Here is a 25975-nt window from a genome sequence, read left to right on the forward strand (position 1 = left end):
AGCTTTCTTGTGTGCGCCTACCTGCACGTGTGGAGGTGCGTCCGCTTGCAGCGGACAAAGTATTCGCAACCATTTCCAAGGGTCCAATGAATTACGATTACCCTTGTTTCGGGCTAATTTGTTCGTAGCCGTATTTGAAACCGAAAAACATGTTAGTTTACGTGTTCTTTCTTGTCCTTTTCTTATTCCCGCCGTATTTCTGTTTCAAACATGGTCCAGTGAAGGCGTACAGAAAATTATTTATATACACAATGCAGTGATTAGTTCATATACGCTTACTCAATGACTGAATGACATTAAATTTGCTTAATCGAGACGGAGCATCCTCTCCCGCTTCTTTCGTGCCCTATTGTTCAGTATCTTCCAGTCGGAAAAAACTACAAAACATTTTCTATTGTTACGACAGACTTTCTGCGTGGTTTTTTACAGGCAACTTTTGAGAATACAACAATCTCTAGTAACATCAAAATTTTCTGTGATTAGAACAGAGAGTAATACAAAACTACAGAAAAGTCTGACGTTTACGACTGAACTGCGGAATATTTTGTCGTATTTTTGACATGATCCTGTATTCTTTTAACTACAGGGCTACCAAGGCCCTCTTGCTTCTGACACGCTCATTTCCCATTGTACAGGGCAGTGTGCACCCAGGCTTTGCAGAAGTAGTCCTCGTCAGCAGAAAATAATTGTTATCGCTCAGTTAACATAGCTGCTTTATGCAAACTTCTCTATGCAGTGCGGACGCAGGTGCTCCAGAAGCAGGGCAGACTCGCCCTGTTATTTCCCTCGATGCAGCCGACGTGGCGGTAGGCTGAATCCGGGTCGAAGACGCCCGCGAAGAAGGTGGTTTTGTTTCCCAAGACGCGCAAAGATCGCATCAGGAAACCCCGGAAGGGCCAGCTCTCGTTGAGGCTGGATAGCTGAACACGCAGCTGCCGGCCCCTCCGCTCCGCCGTAATCTGTCGCCGAGCGGGATAAATAAAAGCAGCATTGTGCTGGCGATTGCATATGCTTGCAAGTGTACACCGAAAATGTATACTCTCAGTTTTTGTACTCCTGTTTGTGTGATTTACATGCACTTGCGATGGAAGTATTAAATTGAGTACCAATTGCAGTGCTTAAACAATTACGTTGCCTAAATTGTGGCTATGAAATTTATTATGGACTTTTTGTTCTTTGTACAATTTTGAGAAATAAATTCATATTACGTCCCACCACTGTAACGGGCCAACAGCCAACATTATCTATAAATAAAAAATACAATAAAATTCACGAGATGCACATTTGCTCGGCAGGAGCACTCAACTAATTGCAAGGCACGTAAACTGCACATGAAATTTACTTCCGCGATATCCACGCTCCACATTTGGCTTCATTAAAGCACGAGTCAAGTGGTTGTGAACCGAGCTTCTCTCTGCTTTGTGCGTGGTTGTGCTACTTCGTTTGGGCACTTTTTTTTTCGTGGCTACGAAATTTGTTATCATGGTCAATCGCCGTTCTTCTGTGACGCGTTCTGTTCCCACAGGCTCCTGTCGGCAAACATGCACCCACTTGTCATGCGCGACAAAGCAAACATTTACCTACACTCAGCCCTTGTGCCCCGAATTTCAGTCCAAGTCCTTCAGAAGAGCAAAACTGCAGGTTATGCTATGTTCATTATAATCCAAAGCGACGATTAGGGCGAGAAAAGCGATTACGGACACGGGACGAGCGCATACGCCTCGAAAAAAAAACCAAATTAAGAATGCACTATAAAAAGCAATAAGTGTAGGCATGTTTGGCAGCTACCACCTAAACTTAGAGCACATAAAAGAAGAAAAAAGAACATGTAAAAGCATCAACTTACGTTTCAGCGCATGAAAAAAAAAGCATATATGTTGATTTTGCCTCAAGGTTTCTTCGCATCAAATGCAAATACGTGGTTTACGAAGCATGAGGTAACAACGGGACAAGCATACAGAACCAATGCCAGCATTATAAATCTTATCCAGCATAAAAAGTGACTGCCAAGAACAAGAAAGAAAAGAATGCATAAATCAGCAAATTGGCGATTCCCTTCAGATGTGTCGGTTAGTGAGGACGAGGAAATGTTTTAGCCTTCGATGTCATCAAGAAGTTCTTAATGCCCCTATATCATACTCAACAATATTTTGTGCCGCTAGTGCATTCTTGGTTAAGAAAATTTGTATTGTGTTCTCTACTCTCAACCGTACGTGACATATTTCGAGGTTAAATTTTTATCCCCAAAGTTGAATCTGCGCCACTTTTTGTAGTCAGTGGTTTGCTTTAATAAACTTTACAAGCAGTCATTAAAGCATTTTGAACACCTTGCAGGATGCTACCACCTCCAAGGCTTCCAGCACCTATCCTTTTCCTGTCTGTGCTGCAAGCACAACTGAGTAACGAGGGTCACATGACTGACATCCCACCAGGCAGTCGTGGGCTCCTGACTGAATACGCAGGTATGGTTTGACTGCGCCAAAACATTGTGGAGTTACCAACGGTGGGACCTTTCTCATCTGTTTGAAAGCATATATATATACAGTGAAACTTCAATTGAACAAACTTCGAGGGACCCCGGAAAAAACTTTGTTGAAGTGAAAGTTCACTCAACTGAAATAAGTATGTCGGAGCTTGTTATCTTGCGCTAAAGGAAGAACAGGGTGTTCGAATGATATCAACCCATTTATTTGCAAGTTGATATTCACTACTTAGGTCCTTGTGAAGAATGCAGTAATCTTTTTCTGCACTTTTCCACTTAAGACTGCAGCGTTTGTGAACTGGGCCACTATGTCCAAGCCCTCGTGAACTTTCTACGGCACAACAGTCTGCTGGGCAGCAAAGGTCTTTAGTTTCTCCAAGCACACCAATGCTTCTTTAGCTAAAATTTTTTCTTCAGTTGGTGCTCCTTCGGTAGATTCTTCTTCCTCCTCCTCCTCTTGTTCCTGAGGTAGTGCGCTTGCTACGATGTCTTCCGTAGTCAGCGTGGCACATGTCTCAACCTGGGAGTCACAGCAGGCGTAGTCCTCAAAAGGCAAAGGGCTGTCAGTACCCAGTCTTTCTGACAATTCCTTCCAGCCACCAGGTTCAGTGCTCCCTTCATCGCTGTCATTTTCTTCCTCTTCAGGACTGGCATCAACAGCATCCCAGTTTGCAGCGTTTAAACCTGCTTTCTGCCAGCAGTTCACAATCGTTGTTGGCTTCACAGTCCACAGAGCACCTGTGAGCATTTCAGCTGCCTGTCGCACATTAATTAGCTCAGGCTTCTGCATTCTGAGATTTATCAGAATGCGCTGCACAAGCCGACGCCTGTAGTGCACCTTCACATTTTTGATAATGCCAAGATCAAGAGGCTGCAAGATTGATGTGCAGTTGGGCGGGAGAAACTCAACTCGGATGTTGCTGAGACGAGTGTCGACTAAGTGGGCCGAGCAATTATCCAAAATTAACAAACTCTTGCGATTCTTTTTGGCCATTTCATTGTTCACGCCCACTATCCACTTCGTAAACAGGTCGCACGACATCCAGGCCTTTGAATTATGGGCGTAATCACAAGGCAGCGATGCAAGCCCTTTAAAGCACCTTGGGCGGGCGTATCGACCGATGATTAAGGGCTTCATTTTGTTCTCGGAATAAAAATATGCAGTAAAAAGGGGCGTGTTATACTCGTTGAAGCGATCAGTGTGACCTTTGAGACGTACGTGGCGCCGCGGAATACGTTCGTAAAACTGAGATGCGCACTGAATTTCGTTAAACTGAAGGGCGTTTGCATTGGCTTCAATGGCGATTTGGAGGGGGATTTGAGAAAAGTTCGTACAACTGAATAGTTCGTTGAAGTGACGTTCGTTAAAGAGGTATTTTACTGTATATATACATATATATATATATATATATATATATATATATATATATATATATATATATATATATATATATATATATATATATATGTATATATATATATATATATATATATATATATATATATATATATATATATATATATATATATATATATATATATATATATATATATATATGCAGATCGATAAAGGGGAAATGAGGGTGGTCGTTTTGGTACATGAAGGAAAGAAGCCAACACTCGGCGAGGCCAAGGAAAGCGTTGGGGATGGTACTTTTTTTTAATATTTACTTGGATAATCACAGGAATTAGTAATGTAATCTGTTTAGGGGAAAGATAATTAAACACAAAGTAGAAGAAAAAACAACGTGCCGATGGTGGGAACCGAACCCACGACCTCCGAATATCGCTTCCGGTGCTCTTCCAACTGAGCTACATTGGCCGCTGTCCCCCCTGCTACTTGCACGGATATTTATGTTGTCTGTATACGAACCTTGAGAGTGTTCACCAGACCCACCTTCAACCATAGCGGCGGACGTGGAACGTCCTTTGTTACCGCCAGCGCCACGTAGAACGTGATCAAGAGCGAGGGCGAAAGCTGTGGTAGAACCCTCTCACGCTACCTATGCCTTCAAGACTGCCAGAACCGAGACCCCCGTAAGCTACAAGCAGATCAATTAAGGGGAAATAAGGGTGGTCGTTTTAATACATGAAGGAAAGAAGCCAACAGTCGGCGAGGCCAAGAAAAGCGTTGGGGATGGTACTTTGTTTTTTTTTAATGTTTACTTGGATAATCACGGAATTAGTAATGTAATCTGTTTAGGGGAAAGATAATTGAACACAAAGCAGAAGAAAAAACAACGTGCCGATGGTGGGAACCGAACCCACGACCTCCGAATATCGCGTCCGGTGCTCTTCCAACTGAGCTACATCGGCCGCTGTCCCCCCTGCTACTTGCACGGATATTTATGTTGTCTGTATACGAACCTTGAGAGTGTCCACCAGCCCCACCTTCAACCATAGCGGCGGACGGGGAACGTCCTTTGTTACCGCCAGCGTCACGTAGAACGTGATCAAGAGCGAGGGCGAAAGCTGTAGTAGAACCCTCTCACGCTACCTATGGCTTCAAGACTGCCAGAACCGAGACCCCCGTAAGCTACAAGCAGATCAATTAAGGGGAAATGAGGGTAGTCGTTTTAATACATGAAGGAAGGAAGCCAACCGTCGGCGAGGCCAAGGAAAACGTTGGGGATGGTACTTTGTTTTTTTTTAATGTTTACTTGGATAATCACAGGAATTAGTTGTAATCTGTTTAGGGGAAAGATAATTAAACACAAAGTAGAAGAAAAAACAACGTGCCGATGGTGGGAACCGAACCCACGACCTCCGAATATCGCGTCCGGTGCTCTTCCAACTGAGCTACATCGGCCGCTGTCCCCCCTACTACTTGCACGGATATTTATGTTGTCTGTATACGAACCTTGAGAGTGTTCACCAGCCACACCTTCAACCATAGCGGCGGACGTGGAACGTCCTTTGTTACCGCCAGCGTCACGTAGAACGTGATCAAGAGCGCGGGCGAAAGCTGTAGTAGAACCCTCTCACGCTACCTATGGCTTCAAGACTTCCAGAACCGAGACCCCCGTAAGCTACAAGCGGATCAATTAAGGGGAAATGAGGGTGGTCGTTTTAATACATGAAGGAAAGAAGCCAACAGTCGGCGAGGCCAAGGAAAGCGTTGGGGATGGTACTTTGTTTTTTTTTTAATGTTTACTTGGATAATCACAGGAATTAGTAATGTAATCTGTTTAGGGGAAAGATAATTAAACACAAAGTAGAGGAAAAAACAACGTGCCGATGATGGGAACCGAACCCACGACCTCCGAATATCGCGTCCGGTGCTCTTCCAACTGAGCTACATCGGCCGCTGTCCCCCCTGCTACTTGCACGGATATTTATGTTGTCTGTATACGAACCTTGAGAGTGTTCACCAGCCCCACCTTCACCGGACGCGATATTCGGAGGTCGTGGGTTCGGTTCCCACCATCGGCACGTTGTTTTTTTCTTCTACTTTGTGTTTAATTATCTTTCCCCTAAACAGATTACATAACTAATTCCTGTGATTATCCAAGCAAACATTAAAAAAAAAACAAAGTACCATCCCCAACGCTTTCCTTGGCCTCGCCGACTGTTGGCTTCTTTCCTTCATGTATTAAAACGACCACCCTCATTTCCCCTTAATTGATCTGCTTGTAGCTTACGGGCGTCTCGGTTCTGGCAGTCTTGAAGCCATAGGTGGCGTGAGAGGGTTCTACCACAGCTTTCGCCCTCGCTCTTGATCACGTTCTACGTGACGCTGGCGGTAACAAAGGACGTGCCACGTCCGCCGCTATGGTTGAAGGTGGGGCTGGTGAACACTCTCAAGGTTCGTATACAGACAACATAAATATCCGTGCAAGTAGCAGGGGGGACAGCGGCCGATGTAGCTCAGTTGGAAGAGCACCGGACGCGGTATTCGGAGGTCGTGGGTTCGGTTCCCACCATCGGCACGTTGTTTTTTCTTCTACTTTGCGTTTAATTATCTTTCCCCTAAACAGATTACATTACTAATTCCTGTGATTATCCAAGTAAACATTAAAAAAAAACAAAGTATCACCCCAACGCTTTCCTTGGCCTCGCCGACTGTTGGCTTCTTTCCTTCATGTATTAAAACGACCACCCTCATTAGCCCTTAATTGATCTGCTTGTAGCTTACGGGATAAGGAAAAGTAGAAAGGTAGGCTTGAAAATCAATATGCAGAAGACTAAGGTAATGTTCAACAGCCTCGGGAAGGAACAGGAGTTTACATTAGGTAGCGAAATACTGGAAGTAGTAGGCGAATATATCTACTTAGGACAGGTAGTAACCGCAGATCCGGACCATGAAAAGGAAATAACAAGAAGAATAAGATTGGGATGGAGCGCATTTGGCAAGCACTCGCAGATTATGACTAGCAACTTACCGGTATCGCTCAAGAGGAAAGTATACAACAGTTGCATCTTGCCTGTACTCACCTATGGGGCTGAAACGTGGAGGCTAACCAAGAGAGTTCTACTTAAGTTGAGGACAACCCAGAGGGCTATGGAACGAAAAATGGTAGGGGTAACATTAAGAGATAGAAAGCGTGCAGAGTGGGTCAGAGAAATAACTCAAGTTAATGACATTCTAGCGGAAATTAAGAAGAAGAAATGGACATGGGCAGGACATGTAGTGCGAAGAGAGGATAACCGATGGTCGCTGAGGGTAACAAACTGGATTCCAAGGGAAGGAAAGCGTAGCAGGGGGCGGCAGAAAGTTAGGTGGACGGATGAGATTAAGAAGTTCGCAGGGGTCAAGTGGATGCAGCTAGCACAGAACCGGGTTAAGTGGAGAGATATGGGAGAGGCCTTCGCCCTGCAGTGGGTATAATCAGGCTGATGATGATGATGATGATGATGAGCTTACGGGAGTCTCGGTTCTGGCAGTCTTGAAGCCATAGGTAGCGTGAGAGAATTCTACCACAGCTTTCGCCCTCGCTCTTGATCACGTTCTACGTGACGCTGGCGGTAACAATGGACGTTCCACGTCCGCCGCTATGGTTGAAGGTGGGGCTGGTGAACACTCTCAAGGTTCGTATACAGACAACATAAATATCCGTGCAAGTAGCAGGGGGGACAGCGGCCGATGTAGCTCAGTTGGAAGAGCACCGGACGCGATATTCGGAGGTCGTGGGTTCGGTTCCCACCATCGGCACGTTGTTTTTCTTCTAATTTGTGTTTAATTATCTTTCCCCTAAACAGATTACATTACTAATTCCTGTGATTATCCAAGTAAACATTAAAAAAAAAAAAAGGTATCATCCCCAACGCTTTCCTTGGCCTCGCCGACTGTTGGCTTCTTTCCTTCATGTATTAAAACGACCACCCTCATTTCCCCTTAATTCATCTGCTTATAGCTTACGGGGGCCTCGGTTCTGGCAGTCTTGAAGCCATAGGTAGCGTGAGAGGGTTCTACCACAGCTTTCGCCCTCGCTCTTGATCACGTTCTACGTGACGCTGGCGGTAACAAAGGACGTTCCACGTCCGCCGCTATGGTTGAAGGTGGGGCTGGTGAACACTCTCAAGGTTCGTATACAGACAACATAAATATCCGTGCAAGTAGCAGGGGGGACAGCGGCCGATGTAGCTCAGTTGGAAGAGCACCGGACGCGATATTCGGAGGTCGTGGGTTCGGTTCCCATCATCGGCACGTTGTTTTTTCCTCTACTTTGTGTTTAATTATCTTTCCCCTAAACAGATTACATTACTAATTCCTGTGATTATCCAAGTAAACATTAAAAAAAAAGTACCATCCCCAACGCTTTCCTTGGCCTCGCCGACTGTTGGCTTCTTTCCTTCATATATATATATATATATATATATATATATATATATATATATATATATATATATAAATCTTGCTATTGATTTCAATTCTGGAAGGCGTTTTCAATACCAATGGAAGTTGCCAAAATCACAAAAGAGTGGCTGGTGTTTGCCTTGTGACCAAGACAGAGTGCACACCTAACTAAAGGCGCTCCGCAGCCACCATCAACAGGGCCGCAACAGGAAGCAGCTCGGGTCACGAAGCCTTCTGTGCGCATTTACAACTCAAGATTGCAGTAGTGAAATTCCTCAAAGGTAGGTAAAAGGTAGTCCAATGTCCAACCATTGACAGACAGGAGCTTCCCACTTAAGTGAGCAACAAAATAATTCCCCCTCTCATGGCAGTAGGTCACAAAGAAGAGCCATGGCAGCTGTTGTTCAGTACCAACAAAAAAAAAAAAGCTAGCCAGCCTAGTGAGCTATGGACTAAGGCTGGGGTGGGATCAGCGTTCGGAACGATCTGATTGGCAAAACATCTTCCTCTGAGGAATATTTGTCCCACCATTTTTAACTTGTAACTGATTGCAGTGCATGCGATAGAACGATAACCCTGGCAGTTTTTTTTTAGTTTTCTCTCTACCTTCTGTGGTTGTGCAGAATACCAGATGCACAATCGTTTCCAGCTTCCTCTTTCTACAGTGCCTTCATTCCAGAATGTGTTCCAGCGGTATTCAACCCCTGTTTGCTTTTCTTTCGATGCCTTCTATTGATACATAACAACAGGGTACTTAGCTCAACACAGTCGCACAAGAGACAGGCACCACGACCACTTACTACAACTGTCTATTCAGCGGAAGGCATCTGACATACATAGCCTTCTCGGCTGATGCGAGTGAGTACAAGGCAACAAGAATCAGCACCAAATTCATCAAAGTAGGTGTGAGCGATATTTTTGTCCAGCCTCATAAGAAAAACCAATTTGTCGCTGACATAGCTCAAACCTGCATTTTTATATGAAGGACATCTAGAAGGTGATTCACGTATGCGCGTACAAGGAGAGAGTGAGAAGTTTGGGCTTAAACTGAAGATTAAAAAGACAAAGATCAAGGCATCTTGCCCTATCAAGTCTTGGAGCATCAAGGAACAAGAAGCGGAAGCTGTGATAGATCTTCTCTTCTTGGGTTCCACGATTACCCCGGAAAGAGACTGCAGCCATAAAATTAGGAGACGCCTGCTTCTGGGAAAGAGAGCAATGGTTAGCCTTGACCGCCTAGTAAAGAGCAGAGACATTAGACTGCCAACCAAGACCCGTATGATCCGTGCTATGGTCTTTCCAGTTGTGATGTATGGATGCGAGAGTTGGACTGTGAAGAAGGCTGACCGCCGAAGAATTGACGCGTTTGCATTTTGGTGCTGGCGGAGACTCTTGAGATTTCCTTGGACTCCCAGAAGATCAAATCAGTCGATATTGTCGAACATAAACCCTGACTACTCATTGAAGGGTCAAAATCTAAAGTTAAAGCTCAGCTCCTTTGCTCATCTGATGAGAAGAGAGGAGGGAGAACGATTTGATATTGGGAAAGGTTGAGGGTCACCAGAGAAGGGGTAGGCAGCCAGCGCGATGGTTAGATGGCATCCTCGAGGCGCTGCAGATGAAGTTACGTGATGTGAGGAAGATAGTGAGAGACCAGAAAGCGTGGCGTGATATGGTCCATAGGGTCACGAAGAGTCGGACACGACTGAACGGCTGAACTGAACTGAGAAGGTGATCTATTCCTTATCGCTTACCTGCGGGAAGAGTTACATAGGCCAAACTGGTATGTACCTAATGAGAGGCTGAGTGAGCATGCTAGAGATATGAAAATAATGAGAGGGAGTAGTTTGATAGATCACTTTCGGGATTGCAGTGACTGTAGTCCTGCACTTCAAAACACACTAGTTTTATGTAGAGCCACGTCCCAACTTGGAAGGGAAATTATAGAGGCTCTTGAAATTGAAACTTCCTGTACTTCATGCGTCAGCAAGCCCTCCCTATCGCTGAAAAAAAAAAGAGAAATCATATATCTAAGACATCAGTAGCACTGTAAAGGGCAGGTTCATCTTCGAGCAGATGAGGCAGTCAGAATTATGATAGGCATTTTTTATCTTTTTTTTATTTTTGGAAAAACTGCTGTATTTAAGCGGGTGATTACTGCAATAAAATCTAAGTTTTTAATAGCGCTGTGGCATGTCTTGTTTTCAGTGTTTCTGTTGTCCCTGTCTTCCCGCGCTAAGCCTGCAGCAAAATTCGTGCACCAACTAGCTTCAATAATATTCTGGCAAATTATATTTCTAGTTCCGCGGGCCTTCCTTTATTACCCTCATATAACTCGTATCGTCTTGTTTCCCTAGTTGCCTTGGTGTCCTGCAAGTCCAGTGAGCATGGATATTGTATCCGAAAGCGAGTTTTCCCAGCTGAAGTCCTAGCCCTGTGCGGCGGATGCCGATAATCACCTTGGACACGGGCGTAGAATGCAAAATTCTACGCAGTATAGATTTTACAAGGATCTTTGGCTACAGGATTCTTGTCAGCCAATGAGTGCATCGGCACAGTCGCATCAGTTTCGCGCGGTCATCGACAGAACCGCAGAATTTCTGTGGCAACGTGTGCTTCCAGCTCTTCGGCTGTGTGTTGCAGAAAAAGCCACCACCTCAGCAAACACATTCAACAAGGTGAGTGATGTGATGTGACTGTTCCAAAAGACATTCAACAAGTCCTCAGCCTCGGCTCAAAGCTCGTCATGCAACCACGAAAGGCCCCTACAGAATTGCTAACGTTGGTCAGGCAAGTCGCACACAGTTCGGGCACTTAAGCAGCGCGGTGTATCTCCGAAGGCGTTGGCGTACTGTATCGGTACAGACCACTAGTAGGTGCGACACCAGTGGAAGGGACAGTTTGCTATTTGAAAGGTAATAGCTTGGCTATTATGCCAGCAGACAAGGAGGGAGGTTTCTGTGTCATGAGTAGAGATGCATATTTTCAGAAGGCATCTGATGCTGTGCATAACATTTTTGATACATGCTAAAATCTGTCCCAGCAGAAAGTTAAGACTAAGGCCAAGCAGTTGCGTGAAAAACGTAACATTGAGAAACTGGCAAAGTCTGTGGACAAAGCTGAAAAACTTTGTTTAGAAATATTTTTTTAGCGCAAAAAGTCATAAAGTGGGCTGTCCTATCAGAGTAGTTGTTTCCGAACGAGGGTCCTGGCAACAAGCTGTGGCGAGGTTCATACAGGATAAGTTGAAGCTACCCCGCCGGGGTGGCGCAGTGGTTACGGCGCTCGACTACTGTTCCCAAGGGCGCGGGATCGAATCCCGGCCTCGGCGGCAGCTTTTCGATGAAGGCGAAAAGCAAGGCGCCCGTGTGCTGTGCGATGTCAGTGCACGTTAAAGAACCCCAGATGGTCGAAATTTGCGGAGTCCTCCACTACGGCGTCTCTCATTGCCTCAGTTGCTTTGGGACGTTAAACCCCACAAACCAACCATAAGTTGAAGCTGCTGCATATAGACGACTCATTTAGGGTTAAAAATTGTGATGCAGTTATTGACATTTTGAAAAGCAATACTGGCCGATGCATGCTAGCCCTCTCGGTAGATATTAAGAATCTTTATTATTCTGTACCCAATATTGTCTTCTGTCCAGTGTACATCATTGTATTGACAAGCATGGCGCAGTTGACTTTCCCAACACCTATGGCATATTTGCATATTTGTAGACAACATTATTGAGCTGCTATCTATGTATCTGGAATCCACGCACGCGTAGTGGAACAATTCCTTTATCATTGAAAAGGAAGAGATTTGCATCGGTTCCTGCTTAGCACCAGTTCTCAGCGACACCTTTTTATCAGCACGTGACAAAGTACTCCGGGACTGCTTTCAAAACACTAACGTTTTAAAGGTGTTCAGATTTGTAGATGGCTATATTATTTTCACTGAGTGTGACAAGGAATCTTTTTCCGCTAGTGTAAACAAGCATATTTAGACCTTTTCTGAATTGCTTAAACCATTAGTAATGACACATGAATTACCGGAGAATGATTTCAGTAAGTTCTTAGATCTAAAGTTACATTTTTCAGATAGTCACACCTGCTGGACCTTTGTGCCCAGAGGCAGCAAACCCTTGCTCTCTTCCCATTCTGCGCACTCTAAGTTGGTAAAAAGAGGAATTGTGCTGTCCTGTTTCAACAGCGCTCTCAAAAACTTCTGTCCACATAAGATGGCAGACAGTTTCGCCAGTCAGGTGCAACGCCTCTCAAGTGCAGGATATCAGCCTTTACTGCTGGCGTCATTTGCCGAAAGCCTCTTCAAAAAGTTGAGTGTACTAGCAAAAGACGGGTGAAAGAGGCAATGAGCCAGAAGGTGGCTGTTATTCCGTATTTTCAAGGGAATATCACAGAGCCTGAAAAAAGCCGGCAAAAAGGTTGACGTGAAAGTCATTTTCTTTGCTCCTGAGAAACTTCCAGGATCTGCAGGAAAGTAAATACTGAGAGCAATGCAAACAGCTGCACTAAGCGACACCAACAGCGCTTTGTTGACTGCATCCAAGGCAGGATCTATTCCATACCGCTTACCTGCGGGAAGCGTTATATAGGCCAAACTGGGAGGTGCCTTAATGAGAGGTTGAGTGAGCATGCTAGAGATGTTAAAAAAATGAGATGGAGTATTTTAATAGTTCACATTTGGGATTGCAATTACTGTGTTCCTGCATTTCAAAACACTGTAGTTTTAAGTAAACCCACATCACAACTTGGAAGGGAAATAATGGAGGCTCTTGAATTTGAAAATTCTACTTCATGCGTTAGCACACCCTCCCTCTCGCTGACAAAAAAAAAACAAATCGAATATCCAGGACAACATTAGCACTGCAAATTGCAGGTTCACCCCCGGACAGAGGAGGCAGCCAGAGATATAATAGGCATTCTTGTTTCATTTCTTTTTGTTGTCGGAAAAACTACTGCATTTAGGCGGGTGATTCCTGCAATAAAATCTGCGTTGTTAGTAGCGCTGTGCCCTGTCTTGTTTTCAGTATTCCTGTTGTCTCTGTCTTCCGGCGCTAAGCCTCCAACAAAATTCATGCACCAACTAGCCTGCAGGAAAGTTCTGGTCATCTAGAGTTTCACGAGCCATCTGTTGTCTGCCTCGAAACACAATTTTTACATATTTGAACCGTGAGGTACAATAGGTACATGCCCTACATTCCAAGACAAATCGCTCACCCCTGATTGTTATCAGTGTCTTTTGCATGTTCCCTGAGTTGGTCAGTCCCGCAGCGTCCCGCCTGTCCAATATAGGATTTTCCACAGGACAGTGGAATTTCATAGCCGACGTTGGTGGTGAACTTTACGAAACGCTGGCCATACCTCTCCCGACCTATTTGCTTTCTAAGCTTGTGTGACGACTTAGCTGACCAAGCTTGCATGGGCAGAGAACGGGCTTGTACTACTTTCTTCAGGACGTGACTGTGGATGTAACAAACCCCAACACCTGTCAGCTCATTCCTATTTGCATCTTATGTACACACCACTTCCGGAGTGAGGACTACAAGCAGAGGGTTGCGACGCCCTTCTTAGAGTCCTCGTTCTGGAAGTTGTACGTATATGAGATGCAAGCAGTTTTAATAATGAGTTGAACCGGCTTGTTGAAGCCGGCTTTCTTAACTCTTAGTCCCAGTGACGGAAACTTTTCTGAAGCGGATGAAGGCTTGTGAAGCAGGAATAAGCCGGCGGGAAAGGAGAGGCTTGTTGTGGTTACTTACATCTACAAAGTCCCTCACGGCCTGAAGAAAGTGGCAAACTGGGTTAATGTACCGGTGGTATTATATACCCCCAGGAACTTCCGAAATCAACAACCCACAAGGGTTTAGCATAAGGAGCAAAGAAGAGCGGCTGTGGCAAGAAAGCATGTTAGGCCCTTTGCGGAATGTGCCATCGGAGTTGTTTACGAGATTCTTGTGGAAAGGTGTATGCAGGCCAAACTGGACGCTGCGTGAACGATCGTGCACGGGAACATAACTTATCATTAACAACAGGGGAAGGGTCTAATTTGGCTAAGCATTGCGTGTCCTGCATGGGTTGTCAGCCTCTTCTGTATGATAATAAGATTCTCGGCAAGAGCCGCAATTCACTCGCACCTGAGATAATGGAAGCGTATTTTATAAAGATAAAAGGGACTGATTGTATCAATGAGCCTTCTGTTGTGCTGTATAGCAGTGAGGTATCGTTTCTCGATAAAATGATCTGGATTGAGTGGCCCAGTGTGTACGGCTTGTAACTTGCTTCTGACAACCTGTCTTTGGTGGTAGTGGGTTTCTCTTATTTATTATTTTTTTATTTTACGTTGTCTAAGTTCTACGTTTTGACTGCTGCTTTTGTTTCTTATACATGACACTGCCTTTGCTACGGGTGCTGGACTGCTATTGCTACAAATTTTTTTGTTGTTAGTGGCCCTTGGGTTTGGTTTTTACCTTGTTGTTTAATCTTACTTTTTTACGTTTTTTGCGTTAGACTGCTTTGGTTAATTACGTGACACTGCTTTTGCTACCAGTGATTGACTGCTATTGCTTTTTTTGCTAGTTATATCTTTGGTTTTCACTTTATTTTTTGTTCTCGTTTTTACGTTGTTCGGTTTTGACTGCTTTTGCTACGAATACTTGACACTGCTTTGCTTCGATTGACTGTTGTGCTAAGATCTGTTTTGTTCACATTTCGTTAACCTTGTTTTAACTGTTTAGTCATACGTGCTTAGCCAAGTCATTAATTAATTGAAAATAAAAACAAGCAAAACAAGATTTTGCGCACTGATTACGTATGGTGACGCGTTGGACACGTGAGGGACATTCCGGCACCTGGCAGCCAACGACACAGCAGAAAAACCGCCCCCACTCTCTCTTTGAAGAGGAGAGCGTAGGAGAGCAAGGAGGAAAGCGCCGGGCGAAAGAAACGGCGGCAAAGATCCTACATTTTCGCTACTTTCCAAGATAGAGGGGTTTCACCTCACGCCAGGGTGCCTAGATGTGCGCCCGCTCCACTGAGGCTGAAGACAACTGCTTCGTCTGCTACGGCGACCGCCATTGTCAGGCCTACTTCACGGGAGCGGAGCGTGCGCCGACTTGTTTTGCGGCTTTGCCGCTGCAAAAGCGCGCTCGTCTTCGCGACGTAAGCAATCACAACTGCAGTTCATACTCTTACGAATGAACAGACTAGGCTTGTAACGGTCTACCGTCTAAATGTTTGAAGATCTGGATGGTCGCTTCTTCTCGCACACAGCCATTGTGGTGCTATATTTAGAAAAAAAGTTCATAGAGCGGCGCGCTAGGAGCTGAACTGCGGATCAAAATGAATTATCAATTGCAATGTTACAAGCAGCTAGATTGCACTCAGTCTTTCACTAGCGTAATTAACAGCACTCTAATTTCTTCATTCACATTTATTGCTAATAAAATAACATGCTTTTAGAGAACAAGAATTATGTTCTTTACGTATTATGTCCTGAGAAATAAAAACTAGCATATTCGCCCCACGTACAAGAACCAAATATCTCAGCCCCTGTACCGTGTATTTATTTCATTTATTTATTTTCATTCATTGTGCACGTATGCATTCATTGTGCACTGAAAACAAAACATATTGCAGCATTTCTGATCAATCTTGTGGTGCCGTAATGCTGCTGGGCTACATTACCGGACGTTTTAGGCTGGCCTTAGCCATGCTAGCCACCCCGGCGTTTTTCGTCTTCCTCTCTCGCGCTGCCGGCTGTCTTAGCGGGGTATGGGCTATCGCCCTTGGCACTCACAATGTGGCCCAGAAACTTCAGCTCTTGGAAAGCGAAATGGCACTTTTATGGCTTCAGCGACGGACCGGCTGAACAAATGGCTTCGAAAACGGCACCCAGGCACCTCAGATGTTCCTCAAAAGTCAAGGAGAAAATAACATCTTCCAGGTACACCAGGCATAATTGCCATTTCAGGTCGCAAAGCAGTGTTCCTCATCCGCTGGAAGGTTACAGGAGCCGAGCATAGGACGAAAGGGTGCACCCTGAATTCGTTCAAACCGTCCGGGGTAATAAAAGCGGTCTTCTCCCGGTCGCGATCGTCCACGTCTATCTGCCAATAACCACTGCTAAATCAAGAGACGAGAAGTATTTACCGTGGCGAAGATGGTCCAGGGAGTCATTAATTCAGGGTAGAAAATAAACGTTTATTTTTTGTAATTTTGTTTAAACACCGGTAATCAACGCGGAACCATAGAGCCCCTCTTCGCCACTAGGAAAACAGGCGACATCCATGGGCTGGTCGACGGCTGGATGACGTTGTCCTGGAGCATTTCCTGAACTTGCGGCGAATTGTATCCCGCTCCTTTGGAGAGACCCGATGAGGCGACTGACATAATGGTATCTGGGTTTTGTCGACTATAATTCGATGCTTTGTGAGTGGTGTCTGTCTAACCCTGGAGGTAGTTGCAAAACAGTCCCGGAAGAGTCGATAATGATCTCTAGGCAGTGTTTTTTATTAAGCAGGAAGTCCGGGTTGACGTCGGTTTTAAAAGGAATAGTCGACGTTTCTAACGAGTTTATGATTTCGGACAACGCGTACTGTCCTGCACATTCCGTGAGTTCTTCAAAATACGCAATCGCTGTGTTGCTTGCCAAACACTGCGGTTCACAACCGAAGTTCGAAACCAAAAGTTCGGTTCGGCTGTCCTTCAGTTCAATAATTGATCGAGCTACACAGACTTGCCGACCCAGAATCAGCGGAATGTTGGCTTCGGCGATGCCACGCGTTCCGCGGCTGCTATCGCACTATACCGCACGTTCACAAGCTATCCCACAGGCTCGAACAAGTTGCAATAGATATGGGGTTAAAGTGTTGTTTTCGGCTCCCAATAGGCTGGGGAAAATTTGTGCTATGGTAGATAGGAGACGCAAAGAACAAAAACAAAAAACTACCAAAGGATGTCAAGTAAAACATCAGCTGCGTTCTGTGCCATGCGCAGGAGTAGTCTATATGATATTCCCTTTACATGCGGGAAGAGGTATATAGGGCAAACGGGGAAATGCATCAATACGCGCCTGCGCCCGCATACAACGTGTTTGAAAGGAGTTTTCCATCCAACTTAGCACTACATTACAGAGATTGTAATCCTAATGATCCAGATTCATCGAAGGTGTCGAAAAAAAACATGCACTCGGATCCTTGATAAAGCTAAGATTATTTTCAGGAATCAAAACAAAATTGACCAGAGAATTCAGTGAAGCCTATCCCATCCATAAAAATAGCGACACGTGCGTTAGCACACCTTCAGTAATTATCAATGATTGTGAACTGTCATATTTGTTCCATAGATGTATGTTTTGGTTTTTTGGTGGGAAGGGATAGCGCATGCGCTTCTGGTGGTCATGTGAGAATATATTTTCTTGTATGTTTCATTAAACCTTCAGTTGTTAGTCCGAGCGCTTGTCTTGTCGTCTCTTCTCGTCCCCTGTCGCCGCGCCGGTAAAATATCGAAGATGAACCAACTAGCTCAAATCTCTGTGTTACTACAATTGATTTCAATGTATGTCGACGAGGACCATCGAAACTTAGCCGCAATAATTCCCTATGTCACCTTCGCATATAATACTGCGCCGCAAGAAGCGACGCACTTCACTCCGTTTCGTTTAGTTTACGGCCGCGAAGCCATGACTATGCCGGACGTAATGCTGCTTCCTGATAGTGTTAATCATACAGTCATGGGTGCAAATGAATTCGTTCTGCATGCTGAGGCCCCCTGTCAACTTGCTCGACAGCGCATCCGGAGCTAGCAAGAAAAAGACGCTCACCAGTATAATCTACGCCACAGAAATGCGAGTTACGAGTCCGGAGAACGAGTTTGGGTGTGGAGCCCAATCCGTATGAGAGGGCGGTCTTAAAAGCTTCTTCGTCGATACTTTGGCCCGTATGAGATAGTTCGCCGACTCAGTGAAGTGAACTATGAAGTTCTTTCCCAGGGAACTGTTCGTTCCTCTCGACGGCCAACATCCGAAGTGGTACACGTCGAACGAATGAAGCCTAACCACGCCCTTTACCGCTCTTTCGTATCACTTCCCCCAGCTACCCGACAATACCGGTGTTCCTTGTTGCTCGGATCGCCAATGTTTAGTACCGAGGCCGGCGCCTTTCAAAAAGGGAGGAGTAATGCCGCATTCCTAATCAATCTTGTGGCGCCATCATGCGCCTCGACTACATTACGGGACGTTTTAGCTGGCCTTAGCCATGCTAGTCACCCCGGCGTTCTTCGCCTTCTTCTCTCGCGCTCCCGGCTTTCTTGGCCATGTACGTACGCTCATTACACCTACGTTCTGGGTGAACCTACTGTGGCTGCTCTGGCTGTTTGACTGTGACAATACCCATGTATTTATCAATGGCATATACCGCTTGTTCGGTCGAAATGCCGTCAGCGTAGCACTAGTAGTCAGCACCACGTGTCGGAAACAATCGAGGCTGCGTAAAAAATCATATCCGCGTAGTTTGCGGCTCCAGTGATTGGTGATATATTGGTGTGTGATAGGCGATGTCGAGTTTATGAAACCACTGTTCATTAACTGAAGAATTAAAAAAATAAAAATAAAAAAAGAAATTTCAAAGGTGCCAGAAAGCTCAGAATGAAAAGCCAATGCTTAATTATGTAAATAAAAAAATTATATATTATCAGTGAAATAATTGAAATAAATAAGTAAAAAAATGAAACATGCACTCAAAGGAGCGAAACTATTCAGAATGGAAAGGCATTGTTTGCTGATGCTGAGCATCGGTGTATAAAATATAAAAAAAGTGAAAAGTATCGTCCCCGTGTATGAAACGCTACGCTTTTGCGTCATGGCTTGCGGTTCTTGCGGCGTAGCTTAAGTGACCCCTTATATTTTATTACGGCTTTAGTCGACCAATTGACGATTGCACCCAGTGGGAGAGCTGCATATTTGTTAAACGAAGAGGAATGTTATTAGCTGCCGTAAAATTAAATTATAGCCTTGGGAAGGTACAGCAGTTTACATTAAGTAGCGAAATACTGGAAGTAGTAGGCGAATATGTCTACTTAGGACAGGTAGTAACCGCAGATCCGGACCACGAAAAGGAAATAACAAAAAGAATACGATTGGGATGGAGCGCATTTGGCAAGCACTCGCAGATTATGACTAGCAGCTTACCGGTATCGCTCAAAAGGAAAGTATACAACAGTTGCATCTTGCCTGTACTCACCTATGGGGCTGAAACGTGGAGGCTAACCAAGAGAGTTCTATTTAAGTTGAGGACAACCCAGAGGGCTATGGAACGAAAAATGGTAGGGGTAACATTAAGAGATAGAAAGCGTGCAGAGTGGGTCAGAGAAATAACTCAAGTTACCGACATTCTAGTGGAAATTAAGAAGAAGAAATGGACATGGGCAGGACATGTAGTGCGAAGAGAGGATAACCGATGGTCGCTGAGGGTAACAAACTGGATTCCAAGGGAAGGAAAGCGTAGCAGGGGGCGGCAGAAAGTTAGGTGGGCGGATGAGATTAAGAAGTTCGCAGGGGTCAAGTGGATGCAGCTAGCACAGAACCGGGTTAAGTGGAGAAATATGGGAGAGGCCTTCGTTCTGCAGTGCGTATAATCAGGCTGATGATGAATGGACACAATATAACATATACTGTATTGTTTCATTTTGTGCGCGCCTACTTGAACTGTGCCTATTTCAATGTATATGGTTCCCTTTTCCTGCAATGGACTCAAATGCGAGGCAAGCAGTATATGTTTAAATAAATAAATTAGTTTCGGCTTTTATTTATTTATTTTATTTATTAGAACCTCAAGGGCCCCCAGATGGGACATTACATGAGGGGTGGGCACTTGAACGGCGGTTAACAATGGTTTTTGTGAAGTGATTACAAAGATGATGAGGCTTCTTCGATGGCAGTCTTGAAATGAGCAGGGTCGGAGATTAGGGCAGGCTGCTGGGAAGGTCATTCCAGTTGCGAGCTGTGTGCACGAAAAAAGACTTCTGGAATGTGTGGACACGATGCGGGATGACGCTGTTAGAATGGCCTGTGCGGGATGGTCGACGTACAGGTTGGATGAGCTGGCTGTCACGAGGTGAACTATGAAAGAACTTGTGATAAAGGCAGAGGCGTGAAATTTGGCGACGGGAAGCGAGAGAAGGAAGTTGAAGCTTTAATGCAGATATGCTAGAATTTCTTGAGTAGTTTGATAGGATAAAGCGAGTAGCACGGTTCTGTACAGATTCAAGAGCTGTGATAAGGTTAGTTTGATGAGGATCAAAGATAGCACTAGCGTATTCAAGTTTAGGTCGCTCAATTGTTTTGTAAGTTAACAGTTTTAAGGAAGAAGGAGCCATGCGTAGATTACGACGAAGGTAGCCAATTGTTCGGTTAGATGAATTTATTATGTGGTTGACGTGGTACGTCCATGATAAATCGGTAGTGAGGTTAATACCAAGGTATTTATAAGAGTTAGTGGAAGTAACGGCAGAATCATTAATTTTATAAGCATGCGGAGTATAATTTCGGCGGCGATGGAAAGAAAGTAGTACTGTCTTTGTAGTGTTTAGAGACATTAGCCACGTTGAGCATCATTGGTGTATGCTAGTAAGGTCATTTTGAAGGACAGTAGTGTCGTCGGTGTTAGTTATAGGGCGGTATATTACACAATCGTCCGCGAAAAGGCGTATGGTAGACATTACTGTGGAAGGCAAGTCGTTAATGTATATTAAGAAAAGTAATGGGCCCAGGACTGTGCCTTGAGGTACTCCTGAAAGAACATGCGAGTAAGTAGATGAGAAGCCGTTAGCGAAAACGAATTGCATGCGGTCTGTTAAAAAGCTTCGGATCCAGTTGAAGACAAGCGGGTGAAGATTTAAAACTGACAGTTTAAGTAAGAGGCGGGAATGGGGTACTTTATAAAATGCTTTCTCAAAGTCCAAAAATAAAGCATCAGTTGGGATATTGCAGTCTAGATTGGAATGAATATCATGCAGGAACAAAGCTAGTTGGGTTTCACATGAGTGGCCTTTCCGGAATCCATGCTGGTTTGGATGGAAGAAGTTAACTGAAGTTAGAAATGTAGCGACATTAGAGTATATGATGTGCTCCATGATTTTAGAGCATACACTGGTTAGTGAAATGGGTCGATAATTACCTGGCGATGATGGGTCACCTTTTTTGAAGATTGGAATGACCTTCCCTATTCGCCAGTCAAGTGGAACGGAGCCAGTATCAAAAGATTGCTGAAAAATGAGTGAAAGAATAAGACTGGAAACATGTTTAGTGTTTTTCAATACTTTGGAAGTAATTCCATCAATACCACAGGAAGATGAACATTTTAGCGAATCAATAATATTAACAATACCATGCGGGTTGAATGCGATGCTGTCCATTGGTGGATGTGGCAATGGTGGGAGGCTGGGAACATCATGAGACTCTTCGTTAGTAAAAACTGAACAGAATGTGTAGTTTAATACATGGGACACGTCAGATACGCCTACTGACGAGCCGCTACTGTCACATAGTGAAATATTAGTATTTTTGTCAGGGTTAATTGTTTTCCAGAAGCGCTTTGGGTTGGCTCGTAACATTTCAGAGAGGGTATTGGAAAAGAACTGGCGTTTAGTTTCGGCAGTAAGATCGGAGTATTGCTTAGCAATGGTGTGGTGTTTGTCCCATGCACATTTAGTATTAGATAACTTGGCAGAACGGAAAAGACGTTTTTTCTTGTTATTTAAACGTTTTAATGTTGTATTAAACCAAGGCGAGCGTGTTCGTTCTGTTATACTGATGGTAGGGATATAAAGTCTTATCAAGCGCAACATTTCCGATTTGAAGAGAGACCAGTTCGACTCAAAGAACGTGAGGAATACGTAGAAGCGAAGTCGTTATAGAATGCAAGGAGGTCACGATTCATGCTAATGTAGTCACCTTTGTCGTACAGTGTTAGTATTTTTTTGGATTTTGGGAAAGCTGGCTGAGAAAGTAGTATGAACTACAACGTGGTCACTAATGCCCGTAATATACGAAGGAGTGCAGATTGCCTCAGGGTGAGTAGTCAACACAAGGTCGAGAATGCTAGCTGAATGATTAGTATTGCGGGTCGGCTCAGAAACCATTTGAGTCAGGCCGAAAGTTAGGCATGTGTTTAGGAATTCGCTAGATACATGACTTTTCATTAGGGTTTGGGCCATATCGTTCCAGTCTATGGACGGAAAATTGAAATCGCCGAAAAGTAAGATAGGGGTGTTGGGGTAAGAAGAGATAAGCGACTCAAGCGCTTCATGAAACAGTGTTATAAAGGAACTGTCCATATCAGGTGGTCGATAACATACACCTATGAGTACGCGGGGAGACGAAGCATGGCACACACCCAAACCATTTCCAACGAAGTGACTATGTTAATAATAGAACAATTTAGGGAGCGTTTGGCAGCGATCAGAACACCACCGCCACGGCAGCCATCAGGTCTGTCCTTCCTGAATATATGCAACTCGGGTAAATCAGGCATGATTTCAGAATCCGATATAGAGGAACTTAACCATGTTGCAGTTAGTAAAACGATGTTACTAGACGAAGAACTGATAAGACTACACAAGGATTCACGTTTGGGTACTATACTGCGAATGTTAGTGTAAAGAAGTGATAGGTGATCATTTTTGGGTTTCCCGAGAACTGGTAGCTGCTATGACTTACGTTCAAGAACATTCCCGGCTGCGTGGTCAAAGCTGTAGGTTTTACCATTCAAAATTAGTTTATTGTAACGCAGTTTGTAAGACATGTGGTTAGCTTTCGCAAATTCAATAAGGCGTTTACGGGCGAGACGGGTGTTAGCAGAGAAATCTTCACTAATTGCGTAATCGGTGGATTTTAGCTTATAGGCTGAAGATAAAATGCGTTCTTTGTCTTTGAAATGCAAGAATTTTACTATGATCGGGCGCTGTTTTCCGTCTCTGAATGTGTCTATACGATGCGCTCGCTCAATATCCTCACTTTCAAGGGTTATGCTGAGCCGCTCTATACAAAGATCTGTTACCAGTTTTTCGGATTCACTCCAAGTTTCGTTTTGTGCATCTTTGAGCCCATAGAACACTAAATTGCTTCGACGGGACATGTTTTCAAGGTCGTCAATGCGAGCAGTCAGGGCAGATACCTGAGCTGAGCAATTAGCGGTAGCACTTTGAATGTTGTCAATCTGAGACTTTGCATCTGAAATAGACTGGAAGTCACACTCAATCTTCGAAAGCCTAGTGGTTAGGTCCGCGAAAGCTTTCTCGTGGACTGCAAGGGTTGACTTGATAGAGCCTAATTGCTCAAGTATAGTTGACTGCCCGCATTGTAAAGCTGTAAGCGCGGCAAGTATTTCAGTTGAGCTGCCGGTAGGGTCAGGACCAGGGTTCGTTTCTACATCACCGGCGAGCAGAAGTAGTTTCAACAGCATGTATGAACACTCATAAAATATTGTTAAAGATCGCCGTGGGCCCGGCAGCACAAAGTGACAGCGGTCACTGGAGCGCTTAGCGTAAAGGCTATGGCAATTCATTACCTGCGTAACGAAGTGAAGACAGTTAGGGCGCTCCATTTCCGTGGTGCCGCCGAGCCCACTAAGCGCCGCGATGGTTTGGTCGGGCTTTATATGGCCGAATCCAGGGGGGGGGGGGGGGGCGGCGATTGTCTCAGATAGCAGTGATGATGGCCAGGGACTTTGTAGATACTGAGGCGGAAACCAGGTATCCGCGCTTGCAGGCAATGGCTCGCCCTTGGCTCTCGGAACATGATCTGGCAGCTGCTGTTCCGTACCCGCAAAGGCATGCGCAGACGGAAGCATAGGCAAAGCGTTGACAGTGGATGGTTTGCAGGTGGACAGCACTCCGAGGACAGAAAGCAGCCAGGACCAGGAGAGTGGGGTGAACTGCGTAATGAAGTGAAGACAGGGCGCTCCATTTCCGTGGTGCCGCCGAGCCCACTAAGCGCCGCGATGGTTTGGTCGGGCTTTATATGGCCGAATCCAGGGGGGGGGGGGGGGGGGGGGGGCGGCGATTGTCTCAGATAGCAGTGATGATGGCCAGGGACTTTGTAGATACTGAGGCGGAAACCAGGTATCCGCGCTTGCAGGCAATGGCTCGCCCTTGGCTCTCGGAACATGATCTGGCAGCTGCTGTTCCGTACCCGCAAAGGCATGCGCAGACGGAAGCACAGGCGAAGCGTTGACAGTGGATGGTTTGCAGGTGGACAGCACTCCGAGGACAGAAAGCAGCCAGGACCAGGAGAGTGGGGTGAACTGCGTAACGAAGACAGTTAGGGCGCTCCATTTCCGTGGTACCGCCGAGCCCACGGACCTGCTACCGTACGCGATGACCTTCACCTGTCCGGCGTTTTTCTGAGCGAGAAAGGCGCCTAGGCCCACACTGCTTGCGTCAGTGGGATTTCAGTCTCGGCATTTTCATTAGTGTGCTAGGACAGCAGGGGACTGTAGGCGGCGCTTAAGTTCGTCGAAGACTTCTGCTTGCGGCGCTTCCCATGTAAAAGGTACGTCAGCCTTTGTAAGTTGCTTCAACGGTACGGCGTAGCGCGAGATGTTCTTGACCAATCGCCGATAGTAGGCGCACAGTTTTCTTGTAACCAGGCTGTGGAAACTGGGCTATCGGAGACGTTTTCTGTGGGTTTGGGCGAACTCCTTTCTTGCTTACGATAAAGAGCCAGACACAACAGCTCTTCATAGGCGAAACGACATTACTTGCTTTCAACGTTTAACCTGACAACTTTATTGCGTCGAGCACTGTCCGAAGCCTTCTCAGGGGGTCTTCAATGTTTGAAGAGAAGACAACGATATCGTCTAAGTATACCAGCCACTAAGCCAGTTGGCACAGTATCCATTACTTGCTGGAACGTCGCGGATGCAGAGCAGAGGCGATATTTTGGCATCACCTTGAACCCGAAGAGGCCGCCTGTAGTGATGAACGGGGCCTTTTTCGTCGACCTCAATTTGCCAGTACCGGCTCTTCAGGTCCATCGACGAAAAGTACTTTGTGTTCCAAAGCCGATCCAGTGCGTCGTCGATGCGGGGGAGAGGTTGAAATCCTTCTTCGTTACGCTGTTCAAGCGGCGATAACCAACACAGAAACGAAGGGTTTCGTCTTTAATAAAACTGGTTCCTGCCAGGAAGTCTTCAATGAATGGATGACGTCTTCGCAAAGCATTGATCGTTTTGATTGCAAAGCACTGATCACAAAGCAGCCAAAATTGATCGCGGATGGCCTGGCTTTCTCACAGTGATAGATGATTGGCGCAGAGATCGGGTGAGTTCGTCGGTGAAGTTGTGGAGCTTGGTCAGGTGAGTTTGACGTATCTTCGGTGCTGTCGAAAAGCATTCGCTGTAGTTTTGGTTTTCTGGTTTTCAAGTCAAGTCAAGTCGAGAAAGCATCTCTGGGACACGCTACATCTGACTGTGTTATAGGTTAGGATTGGAATCTTTATATTTTTATTCAAATTGAATTACCGTTACTGCTGTTATTAGTGTTCCTGCTATTAGTGTTTCGTTTGGAATGGTGTCTATTGAAATGAGGAATTTATTGAAAGGTATGAGGCAAGATCTGCATGTAATTGGGGCAGCTCTAGAACGAGAGCTACGTACGGAAAATAGCGGCATAAAAGCGAGCCTTGATTCCATCGGGGA

The 25975-nt window shown here is 45.2% G+C and overlaps 1 protein-coding gene and 1 non-coding gene across 2 annotated transcripts in view; one reads left to right on the forward strand and one right to left on the reverse strand.

Moving 5' to 3' along the window:
• The window catches only part of LOC146201279 (putative defense protein Hdd11-like), a 194136-nt gene that overhangs the window by 145142 nt on the left and 23019 nt on the right, over positions 1-25975 (reverse strand). The window contains exon 2 of the mRNA XM_084592516.1: positions 774-959. Within this exon, the coding sequence (XP_084448642.1) occupies positions 774-959 (186 nt within the window). The remainder of the gene's footprint in view (positions 1-773; positions 960-25975) is intronic.
• TRNAP-CGG (transfer RNA proline (anticodon CGG)) lies at positions 6339-6411 on the forward strand. The gene has a single exon. It is a non-coding gene; the product is annotated as a tRNA-Pro (tRNA).

Source organism: Amblyomma maculatum, chromosome 2 (genome assembly GCF_055883805.1).
Source record: "Amblyomma maculatum isolate TAMU_Amacu chromosome 2, ASM5588380v1, whole genome shotgun sequence".
Lineage (NCBI taxonomy): Eukaryota > Metazoa > Arthropoda > Arachnida > Ixodida > Ixodidae > Amblyomma > Amblyomma maculatum.